The sequence below is a fragment of the Podarcis melisellensis genome, assembly GCF_964234715.1.
Source record: "Podarcis melisellensis genome assembly, chromosome: 6".
In the NCBI taxonomy this organism is placed as follows: domain Eukaryota; kingdom Metazoa; phylum Chordata; class Lepidosauria; order Squamata; family Lacertidae; genus Podarcis; species Podarcis melisellensis.
Window position 1 is genome coordinate 40,140,634 of NC_138538.1, and position 20,102 is coordinate 40,160,735.

A 20,102-nucleotide genomic window follows, 5' to 3' on the forward strand; every position below is an offset into this window, starting at 1 on the left:
AGACATTCCCTCCTTGCTCAGTTCCTCTTAAGTTCATGATGACCTGTTCTCAATGCATAGCTGACCACATCTACGGAACTCGATTATTATATTCTTTCATGTTATGATCAATCATTAGTAATTGTTTTAGTCATGCTATATCAATCTTTAGTTATAATTTAATTAGGAGGTCTCATGCCTGTCTAGTTCCAGCTCTATGATTCTATGGTTGCAGTTTGGGGAGCAGCTTTCTGCCTCTGTTTCCAAACAGTGTCCTGGACTACTACACCCCAATGTTGCAGCAGGTCAGTATGTGTGTATAATAGCAGCCAACGTCAACCTGCTGTTGATGTTTTGGACAGAAACTCCCATCAACATCGTCAGGTTTATACCAAGTTATTATATGGGATAAAGCAAACCTGGGCATATCAACAGTTAAAAGAGCTGGAGTTGTACTTCTAATGTGCTGTGCAAACAACGTAAAATTATATAGGCTAGTACGCCATGATAGCTGAGTAACCCAGTCCATAATTGTAGGGCTGAAAAATAATAATTGGTGTAATTAATTTTAATCAGAACTGTTCCCTGTTGAATTTTGCTCTCTATCTAGAAGACTATTTTGATTACTCTAAATGCTTGCCCTGATTGGAGCAATGTGTTTTCAGAGGGATCTTTAAAGCATGAATCAGTAAGGAAATAGCTCTTTAAATATAATGTAAATATAATATTTATAAGCAAGATAAGGGTTTTCTGCTTGATTCATTTTTTATTTTTTTTTACAGTTAGAGTCTGCCTCTCGTCCAATGTGCTCAAGGTGACACAGATGCTCACAGCCCTGTGACGTAGGTTAGGCTGAGAGTGAGTGACTGGCCCAAGGTCCCTCAGTGAGTTTCATGCCTTGCTTAATAATCAGCTGACTGGTTTAATCAACTATAACTCCAATCTTTAAAATGCTCAAGATTAGATCCAGGATAAGTAAGTTGCACTTGGGTCCCTTTAGAATCTATGCAAAACTAACCATGAATTCGTTCCCACTGAAATAAATGAGAACTAAATCAGGATTAATTTTACATATTCCAAAGGGATCTAAGTGCTAATAACTTAGTAAAATCCATTGTGTCCCCTGAGGCTTGTCTTAAGCAGCAGACTTTAGCCTGGGTTCAATTCTCAAATTTGTAATCCTGAGAAAGCCAATATATCTGCAGACCAGTTAAACAGTACAGTAGTTTGAAGATGTTCATAAGTTAAATGCCTCAAAAGTAGCACTTAAATATTAGCATGAAGTTTCAGTCCTAAAACAAATCCAAGCAAGATTGGTGCTCGACAGCCGCTAAGGAGTTACAGCAAAGGAAGATTGGTGTGTGTGTGTGTGGGGGGGGAGAGAGAGAGAGAGAGAGAGAGGAGTCACCACTCACAAGCTGTTTGTTTTAAAGTGATCTCTATGCGAGAGACACTAATTCCTCATTGATGGTATCATTGATGAATTGTCAAGCATAACAGTGTTCTTTCCAGCAACGCTGTGTGACAATGGAATCTTTACTGTGCCTGTTTTATCCTATGTCAACCTTTAAGTGCTTGTTTGACACTGGATGTTGCTTGCCAACTTTCTGGAGAATGGGAGGCCAGCTTGAGTTTTGACATCAAGGTTATTAAAACAGGTCCTTTACAAGAGAACCACTGGGTTACAGAAAAACACATTGAGAAATCCCTGAGCAGATTTCTGCAGCCTGAGGATTCCTTGTCCATGTACAGCAATGTTCTGTTTCCTCAACGACATATGTTTTTGCATGATCATGCCATATGCCCCCAGTTCCCCAAATTCTGAAACCAGCTCCATGTGGGAAGAGACCTCAGATATCCATGCTGACATCACAGGAACAGCAAGCAGATCCGAAAGTCTGCCTGCGTAGGCTCTGCAACAGAGCCAGGGTCCCACAGAGCAAAAATCCTGCAGCCGTGGTGATTTCAGGGGAGTCACTCAAGTGACTCAGGGCTCTAGAAGTTATATAAAGCTCATTCTGCATGGCTTCTGTGTCAAACCTGTCTAAATTATTTTTGGATCGATCAAGAAGCACCCAGTTTACTTTGATCTTATTTAGATGAGCCCTTTGAATGCTTTTGAAGATATGCCCTTAAATAATTTAAGAGAGGAGATAAACACAGGCAAAAAAGGAAGACGGAAAGGAATGGGGGTGGTGGGAAAGGTTTCTCAGATGCCAGTGGAACAGAGACACTGGTGATGGGCTTAGGCCAACGGGGAAAGAAAGACAGGAAGGTAGCAGGAGAGGAGCAAAGAAGAGTATTGAGCTAAATGTGAATTTAGCTCACAATAGGTGAACAAATTCCATGACGCTGCTACCAACACCAGTCAACTTTTGTTTTACTGCCTCTGCTGCCTTTAAACAACCTAATGGTGGAATGCTTGCCAGGAAAACCTCCAACTTTTCAATGTGCAATAGCAGATATTACCTGCAAATTTACTCCTACAACAAGGATGGAATGTGTTGCCATTATGAGCTATCAAATCTTGAAAAGTACTTAGAATACAACCCCCCTTTGATCAATAATAGGAACTCTCCAAAATGCATCCTTCCTACTTCTTATGACTGAACTGTTACTCATTGAAATGGCTGTCCACATTAAGCTATTTAACTTCTGATACAAATATTAGACATAGGAGACACAACATTATGATCAAGAGTATTGTAAGCTTTGTCTTTTTAAAAAGAGGGCTTTCTTGGTTTCACAAGACCATAAGGTCCTTTCTTGGTTTCACAAGACCATAAGGTCTGCAGTAGCAAAAGCTCTAGTTAAGACAGAGGGAGAGATGCATTCACACATACACAACCCAAGATATTAAAATCAAGTTCAGTCAAGGCTGCCTCCTGGAATCATATGCTCACACACATTTTGGATGAGAAAGCTACCAGCTCTTCCAAAAATACCCAACCAGGAAACCTCTGACCCTCGTGCAATTCAGCAGATGCCTGGCACAGTTCCAGGATAGTAGTTACAGTAAAATTCCTTTAAAATCTGAGACATTGTACAAGACCTGCCACATTGCTTATCCCAATGCCCGCTGTATAAAGAATTCAGAAGCAAAGACTTGGATGCAGTGGCATAGCATGGGGGGGATGGACAGAGGGGAAGTGGCCCTGGGTGTAAAATTCGGAGAGAGGCGCAAACAGGTTCCCCCATGACAGGCTCCCTTATCAAGACCACGTGGCTGAGCTCCTGCCACCTTCCGGAGGCACTGGAAGGCAAGCTGTGTGCAGGCCTTCAAGGCTTGGGTACGCACTTCCACCCCAGCTGCCCAGTCCACCAGGGGGTGCAACACTTGCCCTGCCCCAGGCGCTGGCAACCCACACTACGCCACTGCTTGGACGACGACAACATGCTCACTGAACAGGACCCATCTGCAAGAACCTGGACTTGCTAAAAAAGCAACAAAATGGAAAAAGATAGCCTCTGTTGTATTGACAATCACAAGAAGGTCTTGGGGGAAGCTTAAGTGATTAATTGTTCCCAGGGCAACTGAATTTTCACTTCTTCTGAAATTGTACTGCAAACATGCCTCATTCTTACTTTATTTTTGAAAGTGGTCTACACAGATAAACATGTACTGCTGGAGCTGCAAGATTTTGACATAGGAGGCTGATACTACAGGCACAGAAGCATGTCTGGCAAAAAATAAATTTGGCCACTCTGTCTCTAGAACAGAGGTGTCATGGCATTGAGTAAACACCACTGAACTAGAGCTGTTGACCACCAAAGCTCTACATGACCACCGTTCTACAATATCTCCCATTTTTTCTGTTCCATTGCCATGCACACACTCAAAATTAACCCAGGCACAGTGCATCTTACCATCCGTCCACAAGGTCTGAGCAGCCACACCGTTTGGCTTTCTGCATGGCTGCCCAACAACAGCAGAACTCCCTGTCCCTGGAGACTTCAATCAAATTCCCCAAGCCACAGTGATGAATCAAGAGACCTTCAGGTGCCCACGTTATAAACAGGCACCAGGTCACTTTCACAGACTACATTTCCCCCCAGGCTGCTTCAAGCTCGACGCTTCCTATGCACACTCATTTGTTCTGAAACAAACCCAGCTGAGTTCATTCACCCAAGCGCTGGCAGAAATGCGGCTGTGCATCCCGGTTCTACGAGGAGCTGGGCACTGCTCCCACTGGGTTCAGGCGCACCTAACTTTGCCCGGGATCCCTAAGTAAGAAGGGTTAGAGACCCAAGAGAGAGGCTGGAGCGTCACAGAGGATGATAGGAATAGATCACTGTAAGGATGGGGTGCTGATTTGCAGGGCAAAGCCTGGCACAGACCACGTTGAAAGGTGAGAGATGGGGCGGGGGGGCAGCTTCTCAGGGGCATCAGGACCCTTCTCATTCCAGAAGGAAAGCGGGCTGGGGGTTGGGGCAGTGGGTAGGCTGGCAGGCAGGCGATGCTAATGGCCGGAGAGCGAAACGCCCGCAACTGGGGGAGGAGAGAGAAGGAGATTCGGGGAAGGGGGGGGTCGCCTTACGTTCTCTTGAAGATGCCTCCCAAGCAGCTGCCGAGCAGCAGGCAGAACTGTTGCGAGAAGAAGACCCAGGTGATCTGCGAGAGGGAGCTCTGGGTCTGGCAGCGCAGGTCCAGCAGGGTGGGCCCCAGGAAGGCGATGCAGAGGCCGAAGCTGAAGAAGACGCTCCAGTAGGTCAGCGTGGGCTGCAGGTTCCTCTTGAAGAGCGTCGTCACCCGCGCATCCCACCACCACATCCTCGGCTCCCGCGGCCCGCCAGGAAGCAGCGTCCGCGGCAGCTCGCTCTCCCGCCACTGCCTGCCCGCCCGCTCTCGAGAGCAAGTCCCTGGGCTAAGACCGAGAGAGAAACCGGAGCGGGCGAGTGGCGCCCCCTAGCCGCGCGCAATCCGCCGCGGCCGAGAGGGAGAGCCGGGTCTTCGCTGCTGCCCCGGTCCTCGCGCCGGAATCCCCTCGGAGAGCAACACCTGCCCGCCGGATCTGCCGCGTCCCGCCCTGGGCGAGCCCGTCGTCGATCACATGCGAGGAGTCTCCGCCTCCGCCCGCCCCGAGGCTCCGGCGCTCGCCTCCTTGCGCGGGCGCTGCAGCCTTGCCCGCGTCCCGCTCGCCGGGCTTGCAGGCAGCAGCAGCAGCAGGCGGAGTGCCGCGCGCGGGGCGGGGACTGGCTCCGCCCTTTTGGCCCGGGGAGCCGCGCACAGGCGCCCGCCAGCAACGCCCGCCTCCCGGCCCGGCGGAGCGGCGAGGGTCCCTGGTTCTCCCCCCGGCCAGCTCCCAGGCCAAGCCCCGGCGGGGTCAGCTTTGCAAAAGGGGCGCCGCCAGCTAGCAAAACCTTCCGGGCGAGGAAGCAGCTGCAAGTGGTTTCCCTACAACCGAAAACACCTGCGCGGCTGCCCATCGCCAGGTGTGATCACTGCACGCGCGTCTCCATCACTTCGGAAACGCGGCCCGCCTGCGAGAGAGCTGGCGTGGCCGAGCGCAGCTACCTGCCTTTATCTCGTTTGCACGCAGTTGAAAATACCCGCAGTAATTACACGCGACGATCATTTGTCGTACACGGGACGGAAGTAAATCGTAACGTCTGAAACAACTCTTTTGCGCTGGTTTCTTTTCCCTCCTTTATTCTCTCTCTCCCCCCCCCACCCGTAAGTGAGACTCGCAGGTGACCTCAGTCTCTCATCCACACCATCATCATTCCCTTATTGAAGTCAGCGCTACTGACACGAGTAGCTTACTTACCATTCGCTTCACAGGGAGACTCAAGTTGAGCACGTGGGTGAAGGTCTTTTAAACGTCGCTTGAAATGCACATAGAAGCTTAGGAGAGGAGATGGTTGTGGAGACCAGGGCCGCAAAATTGTTATATTTCCTCTCTCCTCCCACCCCCGCAAACAGAGGAGCCAACTTGAATAAAATATTGGGGAGGGGGCTGATAAGCCCCGCCCCGCATAATCAATCACATGACATTGTGCACGCACACTATTTAAATGGCAATGCCCATCAAGTATGGGGGGCCCTGGCCCCCTTAAATGTTTTATTGGGGGGTGAAGACCCCTGGGCCCCAAGGAGCTGGCTCCTAAACTCACAATTCTGAGAATACAGAGGTTTCCCCAAGTCTGCTGCAGACCCTCCAAGTGCCCCTATTTCCCAAGGACAGTCCTGGATTTACAGAAGCCGTCTGGATTTCTGATTTGATCCTGAAATGTCCCACTTTTCCTTAGGACTTCCTTATTTTCATCAGAGAAATGTCGGAGGGTATGGAGTTATGTGACCCCCTGAGCCAAGGAGATAAGTAACTATACAAATTCAGAAGACATCTGAAGGCAGCCCTGTATAGGGAAATCTATTTAATGTTTTATTATGTTGGAAGTTGCCCCTAGTGACTGGGAGCAACCCAGTCAGATGAGTGGGGTATACATAATATTATTATTATTATTATTATTATTATTATTATTATTATTATTATTATTAAAATGTTGGAGGGTATGCTCCTGTGTACATAACAAACCCAAAGGGGCAGCACACTGATATTTGCGCTCACTAGGTTTAGTTTGGCCCTAAGCCTGCAGAAGCTACACTTAGTCAAAGACCAGTCTTTCGTCTGAGTTCAGTTGAACCCTTTACTGATCCTGCTTGGGGATTCTGACTTCCCTTAATCTTGGGCCTTTCCACCCAGTCTGTTAGCTGAGTGTGATATCAGAAAATAGCAATAAGATATAAATGGGTTGGATAGTGTTCTCGAAGCTACCAGCATGAGTTTGACCAAACTGTGGGAGGCAGTGGAAGACAGGAGTGCCTGGCGTGCTCTGGTCCATGGGGTCACGAAGAGTCGGACATGACTAAACGACTAAACAACAACAACAACAACAATAACAACAACAACAACATAAATGGGCTCACCTGATGATGAGTCTGATATGCAATACTGTACTGTACTTCATGTAAAGAGTAACCAAAAAGACAGCCATGAACATTATGTATCACTTCCGGTGATGCATAATGTTCTGGGGCAAGGGTATTTATACAGCTGGCCATGTGCCTTTCTTGCAGGGACTTTTTGGGATCCAGCATCACTAAAAAACCTCAGCTCTGCTTGACTTCCTTGAAATGGTAATAAGAAATCTTGTGCCTTTCTGTACCACAAAGTGCAGAAAGCACACACACACACACACACACACACACACACGGCAACCTCTGAATACTAATACTGTAATTAGCACACTTGCAATATGGGCAGAAAAATATATTTTTTCTTTTGTCGATTCTCCATGGCTTTCTCATTTGTTTGCTTAAGGGATATATGTAACTACTATGACTGTCAAATCTGGGGCTGGGTTGGAGTGGTTGATGCTTTTGCTTACGCAGAAAACTCCCTCTGGAGGAGGCTGAGTTTATAAATATTTCACCTGCTGCATTTGAGACGCTAACTGGCAATTTTTAGAACGCTCTCGCTTTGCTTCCTCTCTCTCTTCTCCAAGGCAAAGCAATACACAGACGTGCTCAGCTGATTCAAGTGCATGCTGGAGCGCCTTGCGGTTTCTTTCCTCTTCCTGTGCCTGAGTGCTCTGGGGAGGCAAGTAAAGTCATTGCCCACTCCTGACTACCTCAGCCTGTTCTTTTGCCAGGCATCCAAGCAATGTGTGGGAGGCGGTTTTGCTGCCAACACCCCCACATTTTTTGTGTGTGTCCCAGAATCCAGATTATATAATCTACAGAACATACTTCAGTTTGACTGAATGCAGGCTAGAAATACATCTCCACATGGACAGAGGATCTGTGGGTGAGAGGTTCCCAGATCTGCGAAACGGTTCAGTTACCTCCAGGGATTCAGGCAGGGAGTCTTTCTCCAGCCTACCTGGAGATGCCAGGGATTGAATCTGGCTGCAGAGCAAATGCTTTACCACTGAGCCACAGCCTTTTCCTAAACATGCATAACATTCCCATAGGTAAAGGTAAAGGGACCCCTGACCATTAGGTCCAGTTGCAAACGACTCTGGGGTTGTGGTGCTCATCTTGCTTTATTGGCTGAGGGAGCCGGTGTACAGCTTCTGAGTCATGTGATCAGCATGACTAAGCTGCTTCTGGCAAACCAGAGCAGCGCATGGAAACGCCGTTTACCTTCCTGCCAGAGTGGTACTTATTTATCTACTTGCACTTTGACGTGCTTTCCAGTGGCGTAGCGTGGGGGGTGCAGGGGGGGGCCGGCCGCACCCGGCACAACATCTGGGGGTTAGGGTTAGGGGGCGCAAATCCACGGGTTAGGGGGTGCAAATTACTTGCCTTGCCCCAGGTGCTGACAGCCCACGCTACGCCACTGGTATTTTCAAACTGATAGGTGGGCGGGAGCTGCGACCGAACAACGGGAGCTCACCCAGTCACGGGGATTCAAACCGCCGACCTTCTGATCAGCAAGCCTTATGCTCTGTGGTTTAGACCACAGCGCCACCCGTGTCCCATAACATTCTCATAGATATTAGTATATATGATGGTTGTCCAGTTTTTGGAAGTAGATCACTGTGCTCAGGCTCTTCAGCACTTCAGTGCATGGCACCTTCAAATCATGTTAGAAGAAGCTAAAACCAGCAATATAAATGCACCCTTGCAACAAGGCTAGTAGCAAAACAACTTCAGTATTGAGATAGTTAGGGTGCTACAGTTGAACACATGTCTCCTCAAAATCACACAAATTGACAAAAACACATATACAAACACACTTCCAGCTAGCTATCCCTCTCTGTCTCAAGGGCAGCATGCCTGGCAATAGTTATCTGGAGGCTTGTGCAAACATAGCATTAATCTTGCAGTTCCTTGTGGTGTCCATGTTTATACCAAGAGCAGGGAAATTGGCCCTTCAGATGTTGGACCGCAACTTCCATCAGCCACAGCCAGCATGACCAATGGTCAAGAGATTAAGGGAATTGTAGTTCAAAAAACCCACAGGTTTCCCACCCTGGTTTATACTAAAATTTGAAGGACACTTTCTAGTACCAGGAGGGTCTCCTAGCATGACTCACATAAAATGTAAGAAACGCATAAGTAGGCAAACATATGCAGCAAAATAAAAACTATGTATCAGTCATCTTTAAAATATGTCTTAAAAAACATTCTCTATTGCAAAAAGTTAGTATGCATTCCCAAAACGAATAGTGGAAATTGAGCAGGGAATGGGAGGTTTCAGAAAATCAAACTAGAAAGCCATTTTGTGTGTAGGAAACTTTTGGCACTCCAGATGTTGCTGAACTACAGCTCCCACCATCCTTGGTCACTGGCCATGCTTGCTGGGGCTGATGGGAATTGTAGTTCAGCAGAATCTGGAGTGTGAAAGGCTCTCTGTCTGTTTGGTCTGTTTTAGTTCAATTTAGTTCAAAGGAGAATCTGACTAAACCTAAGATCTGAGAAGAAGCTTTTTGCCAGTAAGAGCTGTTTGACGGTGGAATGGACTCCCACAAGAGGTGGTGGACCTTTTAAGCAGAGGTTGGATGGCCACCTGTCATGTATGATCTAGTTGAAATTCCTGCATTGCAGGGGGTTGGACTAGATGACCCTTGAGGTCCCTTCCAACTCTACAGTTCTTTGATTCTGTTATTCAATTGTCTCTCAGTGGTCATTCCTCCAGCTGCATCAGAGTGAGAGATAAGGTAACAAGGCCTCCTCCACTGGCTCAGCCAGGACCAGCTGACAATTAGCTCCTTCCTCCCCAGAACTACCTCCAGTAGTCCTGCTTAGGCAACTCCACAATACAACATTGTGAAATAGTTGGTGACTTTAATTTACTTATTTCCTTTACCCCTTTACCCTCTAGTAGCATGCCTCATAGACTGCAAGCTGTGGTATTAAACGGCAAACAACTTTGGGAGTGCGTTGGCAGAAAGATGTTAGATAAATGAAGCAAGTAAATAAATTTAAGAATCAAAACATTTAGATAGAGTCCATTTATATTAGTGCTAATTAAGAGGAGTGGCAAGAACGTGTCACTGGTACAAACAGTAATTTCAAAGGAAACCATCATTAAAGAAAGGATCGTTGCATTTAGGTTAATGCGCTAGCTGGGTGAAGAGTGTGTGGCTGGTTTTGACTCATGCTCTAGAAGTGGTGTGCATGTTACAAAACATTCTTGTGCTTATGACAGCCTCTGCAGCTAATAGGGTGCAGTGGGAGGTAGGAGAGTATGTTGGATTCTTAAAGTGTAGATCAGGCCTCGTTGTAAAAGATTTTATAGCATTGATTAGCATGCGGAACAGAGGAGGTAAACAGGCCAAGTTGATAAACAACTTTGAACCTACCACTCAGAGGCTGAACTGAGGAAGTATCTCAACACCATTAGATCATAAGTCATCTACCAAGTTGCTGGAGGAATAATGGCTGGAGCAGAAAGACAGCCTTGGGCAAGTCCTTTATACATTAACGACACAGTCAGAAATACCTCTCTCTCTCTCTCTCTCTCTGCTGTTCACCCATGACCTTGATGCCTTTCAATTGCCTCATGGGACATTATCATTTCAGAAGAGAGGTGTGGCCCTCTAGAGGTGTTCTTCATTTCATTTTGTAAATCTGCAAGGATGTGTGCTTGTGTGTGTGCATGGGGACAATCATGTTAGCTAGCTCCACTTCCCATTGCTATTCCTGTTGCCCTGAATGAGTTCTGGAGATTCCCTGGAAAATCAGACTTCCAAAAAGCAAGGGAAGCCCACTTTGAAAGATGGCTAAGTGTTCAGAGGTGGCATGCCACTGTATATCAGTTGCAGGAGGAACAATCACTTGTGGGCTTCCCAGAGGCACCTGGCTGGGAGAACCAGGACTTGATGGGTGAGGCACTTTTATATTGGTTTTTATATAACCCATCACAGGTTGAGGTCCAAATGTTTGTGAGCCGCCCTTGTCTAGCTCTTTTCGCACCATATCCCTAAGTCACTAACATGCTTTGCTGCACAGAACAGATCACTGCATGAAAACGAGTACAAGCATGGAAATGTGCTTTGTCATACACCATCTGGCCTAATTAAGAACAATCTGTCCACAGAGAATACATCCGCAACATTCAGCCTTCCAAGTACCCTCTCATCTCCAGGTAACAAAACTATCTCTGGCTTGTTTTCTCCCAGGGAGGATGAAGGCCAGATTCAAAATCGGAAAAGATAGAAATTTATCTTTAAAAGCAAAGTGGTAGAAGTTTCAATGGACTTAACCAAGCAGAGCCAAAGGGAAAGAGACGACAGGGCAGTCTCAAGCTGAAATGTTGTTGAGATATTCCAAGCAGAGTATGGGATTCAGTCAGAAGTTTTATGAATTTTTCTCGCCACCAATCAGCAACTGGTATTTGATCAATCTAAGCCAATAGTGAGAATTGCTACTAGATGCAGTTTGCAGATAGGAGCATTATACTGAGCCAGACCTCAGCATCGTCTACACAAGCTTTCCCCCAGCTGGTGCCTTTAGATGCTTTGAACTACAGCTCCCCAGCAGACCCTGTCAGCACGGCCTCTGTAGCCCAAAACAACTGGAGAGTGTCAGGCTGGATAAGACTGGTCTACACTGGCTGTAGTTGCTCTCCAGGGTTTCAGAGAGGAGCCTTTCCCAGTCCTACCTAGAGACATCAGGGATTGAACCTGGAACCTTTTGCCTGTGCTACTATTGCAGGCAGCTTAAAGAATGGAAACAGATACCAAATAGTCCCATTCCTGTAATCTACTTGCAATGTGTATCGTTCTTTATAGGCATCCTTTGAGCAGGGTTACTTTAGTGCTTAGCCTTGTTGTTTTAACAGCAATTTTTTAAGGATGAAGCGAAGCAGAGCAAAGTATTATTAGTTAATGTACTGATCACCCTGTCACCCTTTAAACCCTTTGGGCATGTTTCAAAAGTCTGCAGATGCATTTCTCTATGAAGCTGCTTTAGAATAAAGGCAAGGGATGGTTCTGTTTCCCTGGAGTTCTCTGTGCAACCTCATTCTTTGACCCTATTCTCAACCAGCTTCATTTGCCCCCATTACAGCATCACAGAGCCAGAGAGGATTGGCTACTTCACACTACGATGCCATCACATTTCTTGCGGGTAAGTTCCCTAATCAAGGGGCAGGTAAGTTGAAGGTTGTAGGTAAGTTCCCTAACCAAGGAGCAGGTGGGAATTGTGCCAAAATAGTAGCAGATTAGGCTGCAAACCGGAATGAAAAAGATGAACATTTGGAATGGAGAGGGGTGGGGAAGAACATTTCAGTTCCCCCTGAAAGCAGCTTCTCTCCCTCAGTATGCTTGTGGTGCAAATTTATCTAACAATGTATAAAGCTGCAACTGACAAACAATAATATGGTTCACCCTTGCTGTTTCAGTAGCCTCAGTGACACTGAAGTCCTTGAAGGACTGAACAGCATGCAAGTTTTAAGTGGGGTATCAATGATATCATGTATCACTTTTGAAAATTATAGGTTGCCATATCACTCAGGCCTTTTTGGCAATTTAATGTCAAGTGACTGGAAACCCAGAAGGCACATTCGTCAGATCTTATCCATTTACTCCAGGTTAATTAACAGAATAAGTACTCATTGTAAGATTCTCATTGCAAATTAGAATCGCTGCACCATTGATAAGCAAAAAAAGTAGGGAAATGCTACTTTTGGTGACCAGGGTAGCTAAGTCTGAGGGACGTATGGAGTACATGTACTCTGGAGGGCCCCCTCTTACATTGGTGAGTCCCCTCAGGCTCACATGGCAGTAGTGGCAGCAGCAACAACATTGCCCAAGGGAGGCTGGAAGCTGCCATTTACATTTCCAGCAGTGTCCCAACATAGTGTCACTCTGGGGCATCATGAAGCTCACAGGAATAACATACAAAGCCTAGGACAAGATGCCATTGTAGGTGGACCCTACTGATGCCAGGACTGGACTAAGGCATTGAAAGGATGTCAGGAGCTGATGCCAGGACTGGACTAAGGCCTTGAAAAGGCCTATCTCTAACTGCTGAAACTCTTATTGATGTTTAAAACAACATGGACTAGCTAATGGAACCTTACTGTGCCTGCTTCTCTGTTCACAAAATCAAGATAATCTAAGCTGCTATATACTTCAGTGGGTTTGAGATTAGCACCACTGGGTCTAAACTAGATATGAAGGGTCAGGTCTGCTCCTGAACCCCATGAAGCAGCAAAGGTACACCTGCACTTCTCCCCCAAACCTACATTTAAGCTATTTTCTGCTCTGGCAGACATAATCCCAGCTGAAAGAAAATGAGACCGAAAAAGTGGTTTGGGGAAGGAAAGCGCCATGGTGTCCTGCTTTCTCCCTGGCAAGGGGAGCAGGGCATTTACAGAGATAACATCCCAAAGAGCAGGAATCACAGCAAGGCAACTCCAGTAAGACTAGATGCTACCACAGCTCAGACAGGGCCAGGCAGAGCATAAAATACCTTATCAGCACCCCGGAGAGCTCACAGAAGCCTAGCACTCACTCAGAGGGAGCTGTTACCTCAGCAGTCTGCTGAAGCTTTCTAAAGGCTGGCTTGAACCCTCCGATTGGCCCCGCCCCCTCTGAGGAGCAGTCTGCTCTTTTAAAGGTCCACTGCCTTATTCTGTAAGTGCTGAACATGGAGATGGTGGATAGTCAGAGAACAGGACAGATAGGAAGGGATCAGCTTTCTCCTCCTCTTCTCCCATGTTAAATGCTAAAAATCACCCAGCTCCCCATTTCACAGGGAGCCACCAGGACCTGTCTGATACATTCAGGTGGGTATTGCAATTACACCTCCTACTACCCAGAACATGAGCCTTTCTTCTGCAAGAGCACAAAAGTCTCTCTTTCTTATTAAACGTCTCTCATTATTGCAAGATGGTTGCCTTTTTCGCAGTTGGCGCAAGCCAAAGCCTGTTTAATGTAATGGGACGTGACTTACAATGACTGCATTTTAATAGTGCTCACAGCAGGAAGCCAGATGCTCGCATTCAGCATAATGTGATTATGGTGTGGTTTCTGCTGCTACCTCTCTCACCGGACCATTTTCTAAAGGAGAAAGGAAATGGTAGCTTTAAAAGAAAATGAATTAGGACCTTGCAATGCTACAGAATAAGAATTCTCCACCATTGAGGATAACTCACCTTGGAAGACAGAAGAGGAATTTTGGAGCAGGGGAACTTTGGAGATATTATCTGATAACATGTTCAGACTTCACAGGTAGCAGCTACATATTTATTATAGAGCAGAATCCACATTATATGAATTTCAATTATGATCCCTGTTTTCTTCTGAATCTGTACTGTGTTCCCTATATTTATAGCACACCCACTCACATTTAACTGCTCCCTGCTCTGTGTGCTGTGCCTTACTGATAAATGTATATTTTGATTTTATTTGAGAACCTGAGGTACTTCTAAACGCTTAGGGGCAGCAAAAGGGAAAATAACAGGTCTGTCTGGAGTAGTGGGAAGTTATTACTCCTTGTTTTGTGATAGGTTCATTTACTCGGTGACAAGGACACTTACATTTCTGAGTGTTCAAGGCAAGACATTCGGGGGGGGGGGGTGACCGCCCTCCTGAAAATTATTAATTTGGTGCTTCCTTTGAGCACTCAAGAGATTTCCAGCCAGGGGGAATGCATTGCTGAAGGGGAAGTCTTCTTGCTCCATCTAGTCCAGTATAGCCACAAAAATAAATCAGTTTTTCCTAGTTGAGGCAACAGACGGATATCTTTATACAATTGGACTATTTACACAATAGATGCCTAAGCTTCTGCTTTTCCTACTTAGGGGTGTGAACTTCAAAATCAAAGCCTTTCAACATTTGTGGCTAGGCTAAGACTCACTTAACAAGTTGGTGTGGAAATGGAAACTGCCTGTACTTGAAATGCACTCTGAGCACACCCTATCTAGAAAGTCAGGATTTGTTCCAGATCCTGAACCTTGGGCTCAAAGGCCCAGTTGGTTGGCCAAATAAAAATGCCTTGACCTCAGAAATCTTTACAGTTGACAGTGAGGTGTTCCACTTCAACAGCTAAGGAGCAGTATTGGCCTGAGAGTAAGGGTGTTGGCTGGGAAAGGTTGAATTTGGGTTTCTGTTTTCCTCAGACTTCTTACGCAACCTTGACCAAAGAAGCAGCCTTCTCCCTGAATCACTGCTGCACAGTCATATGTACGTGTTCTGAGGTACTTATATCTCAGGATCTAACCTGAGGTGCTAAGCTTTCTTATGCAGAGAGAATTACATAAGAATATAATAAGATCAGGCCAATGGGCCATCTAGTTGGGAATCCTATTCTCACAGTGGTTTCCAGCAATTCAGACGTGTTACTGCCCCTGAAGCATAGCCATTGGGGCTAGTAGCCACTGATAGACTTATCCTCCATGAATTGGTCCAATACTTGTTTAAAGGCATCTAATTTGATGGCCATCATTGCCTCCTGTGGGGCATTGCCCCTGATGCAGGGGCGGTTTTTTAAACAAGCAAATTCCCACATGCATTCTGAGGCGGTAGAAACCATCCATGAAGATGGAGCACCACACAGCCAGGATGTCTGACAACAGAGGTGTCACTTAATGGCAGCAAAGGGTGGTGGGCATCCTCCCCTCCTTTGAAAAAATAAATGCCTTGCTGTTATTTCCTCAGCTCACCTATTGATCAATGTTGACAACATTTGTTTTCCTTATGCCCTAAAACTGCAGCTGGCCCTGGCTACTAGGGACAAACAACATGTAACATCTATCTTCAGTTTCAAAACAACCTCACTGGCTTCCAGGAGGTTTCCCATCCCAGCTCAAGGTAGTATCATCTGGTTGATGCTAGACCAGATAGACCCTTGGTCTGACCCAGAAGACCTCTTCTTATGTGCCTATGGTTTTCTTATTTAGTTAGTAAGTTATAAAAAAAATCATTATACAGTGGTACCTCAGGTTAAGAACTTAATTCATTCTGGAGGTCTGTTCTTAAGCTGAAACTGTTCTTAACCTGAGGTACCACTTTAGCTAATGGGGCCTCCCGCTGCTGCTGCATGATTTCTGTTCTCATCCTGAAGCAAAGTTCTTAACCTGAAGCACTATTTCTGGGTTAGCGGAGTCTGTAACCTGAAGCGCCTGTAACCTGAAGCGTCTGTAACCTGAGGTACCACTGTACAGTCGTACCTTGGTTGCCGAACGTCTTGGAACTCGTACATTTTGGCTCCCGAACGATTGAAAACCGGAAGTGAGTGTTCTGGTTTTTTAATGATTTTTGGAAGCCAAATATCCAGTGCGGCTTCTGTGGCTTCTGTGCTCCTGCAGCCAATCGGAAGCCACGCCTTGGTTTTTGAACAGTTCCAGGAGTTGAATGGACTCCTGGAATGCATTCTGTTTTAGAACCAAGGTACGACTGTATACCACTATATCATACAAATGCTCCTGCTCTTTGTTGCTTCTCTGATGGTGGTGGAAAGGATGAACATGCAGAACTAGTCCTTTTTGCCTGTGATACCAACCTTATGAAACTTGTTCCACAGGATAGCTTACCTTGCTCCTTCTTTGGTAAGTTTTAGACATCTGATCATGGCAATTTAGTTTTAGAGAGCTTTCAGGATCGATTGAGCTACGGATTTATGTTAGCTGCTGCTGCTGCTTTTGCCAGACTCTTGGGTTTCATTGTTTTTATTTGCTTTAACAACGCAAATAACTTCCTTATTATTTTTAGTTGTTGTAAATTTCTTTGTGGACCCACCTGGAGTCAAAAGGTATGGTATAAATGTAGTAAAGGATTTGTAGCAAAATATCTGATTTGTTAAAAAACAACAACAACATACCATGCTCTGCCTATTAACTCTGCCTATTAAAATGATTTTGGATAATTTAAGCTTCATGTTTCAATTTACTTGAATGGGTAGAGTTAAAAATGCTGCAGCTCCAACAATGGCTGGAGGAGGGCTTAACTCAGCCTCCTGCTTGGGCCAAGAGGATCTTCAGTAGTGGATCTTCAGCTTTTCATCCTGCTGCAGCCATTTTCAGAGCTGCAAGCTTCGCAACCCAAGATCATGGATGCTCCTAGCAGCCGGTGATGCAGCTAGGTAATTTAGACCCTGGACCCTTTAGATAGCCATGTGTATTGATGCAGATGAGAAGCGCACACTCAAGAGGACATTTCTCTGCTGTTCCATGCTTTACATCTGCTTCTAATTCCTGATATGTTAGAGAAAAAACAAACAAACAAACACAGTTGCCAAGTCCCAATTAAACAAGTGTATATATTCTGATCATTTTAAACCCACTCAAAATCATAGCACCATCATTACAGAATTAAAATGGGGTCTGCTTCTGCTGCCCTGATGCACACATTTACTAGGGAATAAGCTCCATTTTGTTGCAGAAAAGGGTAGTATTTATATAATGTAGAAGTAATAAAATGAGCACCTGAAACTCTGTAGATGCCTACCTGGTTGTCCTCCTGGCTATATGTCTTTTCTAAAAAAATAAAAAATGATGCTGCAGTGACAAGCATCATACCTAATGGGCCCTGACATTCCTAGGCCAGCCCAGCTGGTGATGTGAAGCCTGTTTGCCACTGCCATAGGCACTCTATGGATGTCATTTTGGGGCTCCCTGCACTGCAAGGCTCTGGACTTTGGCCCCAAGGTCCAGTGCTAGTTGCACCACTGACAATAGCTATGGTGTTGGGCTGCAAAAAGCAGTCTGGACCACTTAGCCAGAGATGAGGTGTAAGCAGAATCAAGGCAGGGGACCTGCTCAAGGCAGCCACAATAGTCCATTTGCAATCAATCAAGCAGGGGTGCTTGTATAGTTGAGCATCTCAGCTTCAAATGCTTGTCCCCATCTCTATCACAAACCTATGGCACTGGACAAATTACACTATTTTTCTCCCTCCCTCTCTCTCTCTCTCTCATAGCAGAGAATTTAGTTAATGGTCTCTGGAACTTCTGTGGAGTCAAGAGGGAGATATTACGTAACTATTTCACACAAACAACTCTGAGCAACTGCCTGCCTCATTTCCCTGCTATCTCCACCCTGTGGATAATTAATAAGCATTTTCTAGGTCACACTCGGTGTGTGTTTGTATGCTTGCACACATGCCCAAAGCAAAGAGAAAGCAGGAACTTGTTAAGGGTGTGAGGCAGCAACAATGCTTACAAAAGCCCCGCACCACAAACCAGGGAGTTCTTTTCAGTGAGTCAGCTGTGAAAGAGTGAAAGAGCTGGGGATTCTGGATGGCACAGTGAGAGGATTTTTTTTGTTTAGAGGATGGCTTCTCGTCAGAGGTGAACACACCGCCGAAGGACCAAAGAGCTGTGGCTCACCTGAAAATCGCCTGTGCATGGCAGCCAAAGGATTGATTCAAATGTAATGGAGGGGGAACATGGTATATCTTTTGAAATGCCTGCACCAGCACATAGGGGCCTGGTTATTTGAAAGAAGCTCCGCTTTTAAATCCCGCTGATCGTAAAAAGCTGAACACATTAAGAAGGAGCCAGCAGCTGGAAAAAGTAGATTGTATGTTCTTGGTTCATCACCGGGCAGATCAATGGTTTCGGGTCAGGACATTTTTAACACCAGCACCAGGTGTGTGTGTTTTTTATGAAGAGCAGTAACATTTTCATTTACTACAGGATGGGAAACCTGTGGCTCTTCAGATGTATTTGGGCTCCAGCTCCCCTCAATCCCACCTAGCATGGCCAGTGGACATCATGGGTGAAAGGAGTTAAAGTCCAACAACATCTGGAGGACCACATGTTTCCCGTCCCTGATCTAGAGAAATAGATCCCTTTGAGTAACAGAGAGAGTCCAATTACCTCCCATCCTTTTGGTGAAGAGGCCAGGGGGGGGGTACTATCCTTTCTACAACCTATTACAACCTATTAACTGATCATTTGGGTTTTTTTTTTTTTTTTTACTAGCCAATTCTAACCAATCTGGTTAGAATTAGCCTTGAAGGAGGCAGGTCTGTGGTCACATGATCAGCAGCTGATTTCCACCCTGCATCCTTTCAGCCGTGAAGGGGGCATTCCCTCACTGCTAAAAGAAAGTGGCTGTGTGTCTACCTTGGACAGTTTGGGGAGGTAGAAGGTTATCTTGCTGCAAAGCCAGGACTTAGTAGAGAGTCTTTCCTGTCCTACCCTGTCCTGATTGCCCCCATTTCCCATTAAGTCCTATGCAGCACATCCATTTTCCAAGTGATGCGACAGAGCTGGGAGAACAGGCAGCTTATTTTGCACACTTTGAAATGACTCATCGGCTAGAAATGAGGTTAAGTTAAAAACTCAGCTGAGCAACATAAAATTCCCTTCAATCCTGACAAGGCAGCAGCTATAAGGATCATTGGTGTTTTTGGCTGCCGTTAGAAGCTGAAGATTTGTAAAGAGATGGTTCAGCCAAGAGTGGTCACAACAGGCTGTGGGAAATGATTGACCAACATGGCAGCAATAAGCATGCCTCCCATTGATAGGATAAAATATATGCACACGATAAGAGAGCTCTTATCTTGTGAATCTCCACTTTCATGATTTTGGAAAACTGCTATCCTATGACAGCTGCATGATGAACACAAGTGGGTGACTCATCCAGTAAGTTGACTGGGTGTATGGGAGACTGCCCTCGACACCTCTAAGCCTAGATTACTCCTGTCTTTGGACTTGGTAACATCTCTGCTCCCTTTGGTTCTCCATGGGAATGTTGCAGGTGCCATGCCAGGGTGCCAAGTCTGAAGCAATATTAAAGGAATGGCAAATGGAGGAAACCTGTTTGGTGAACAATTGTCACCCACATTTCATTCGTATGTGTGACTCATACCTGTTCCAGGCTGCATCCTTGTTTGAACATGAGCACAGCTGGCAAGACACCAACATTCCTCCCAACATTCAGTGGAAGTTCACGTTACATATTAAACCCAGCCTGCAATGTTGGTAGCTTGCAGTCTGCTCCAACCTTTGTCATAGAGCCTCTCAGTGTAAACATGGCAGCCCAGGTATCAAATCATTACTTTCAGAGAGTGCAAGGTACTGTACTTGGCTATGTGGGAAGCAGGTAGACAGGAGAAACAAGGGGGTATGGCTGAAATGGATGTCAAAGTGTAAGCAGGATCTGAATTTGAATTGTATAACATATCCTAAAGGAAGGACATATGAAGATGTATTATATCCC

At 45.8% G+C, this 20,102-nt stretch overlaps 1 protein-coding gene across 1 annotated transcript in view; it reads right to left on the reverse strand.

The window, feature by feature from the left end:
* Nucleotides 1–5,122, reverse strand: part of MFSD4A (major facilitator superfamily domain containing 4A) — a 43,277-nt gene extending 38,155 nt beyond the window's left edge. Inside the window, exon 1 of the mRNA XM_081916406.1 lies at nt 4,518–5,122. Coding sequence (XP_081772532.1) covers nt 4,518–4,750 — 233 coding nt within the window. The 5' untranslated portion in view covers nt 4,751–5,122. The remainder of the gene's footprint in view (nt 1–4,517) is intronic.
* Nucleotides 5,123–20,102: the final 14,980 nt, after the last annotated feature.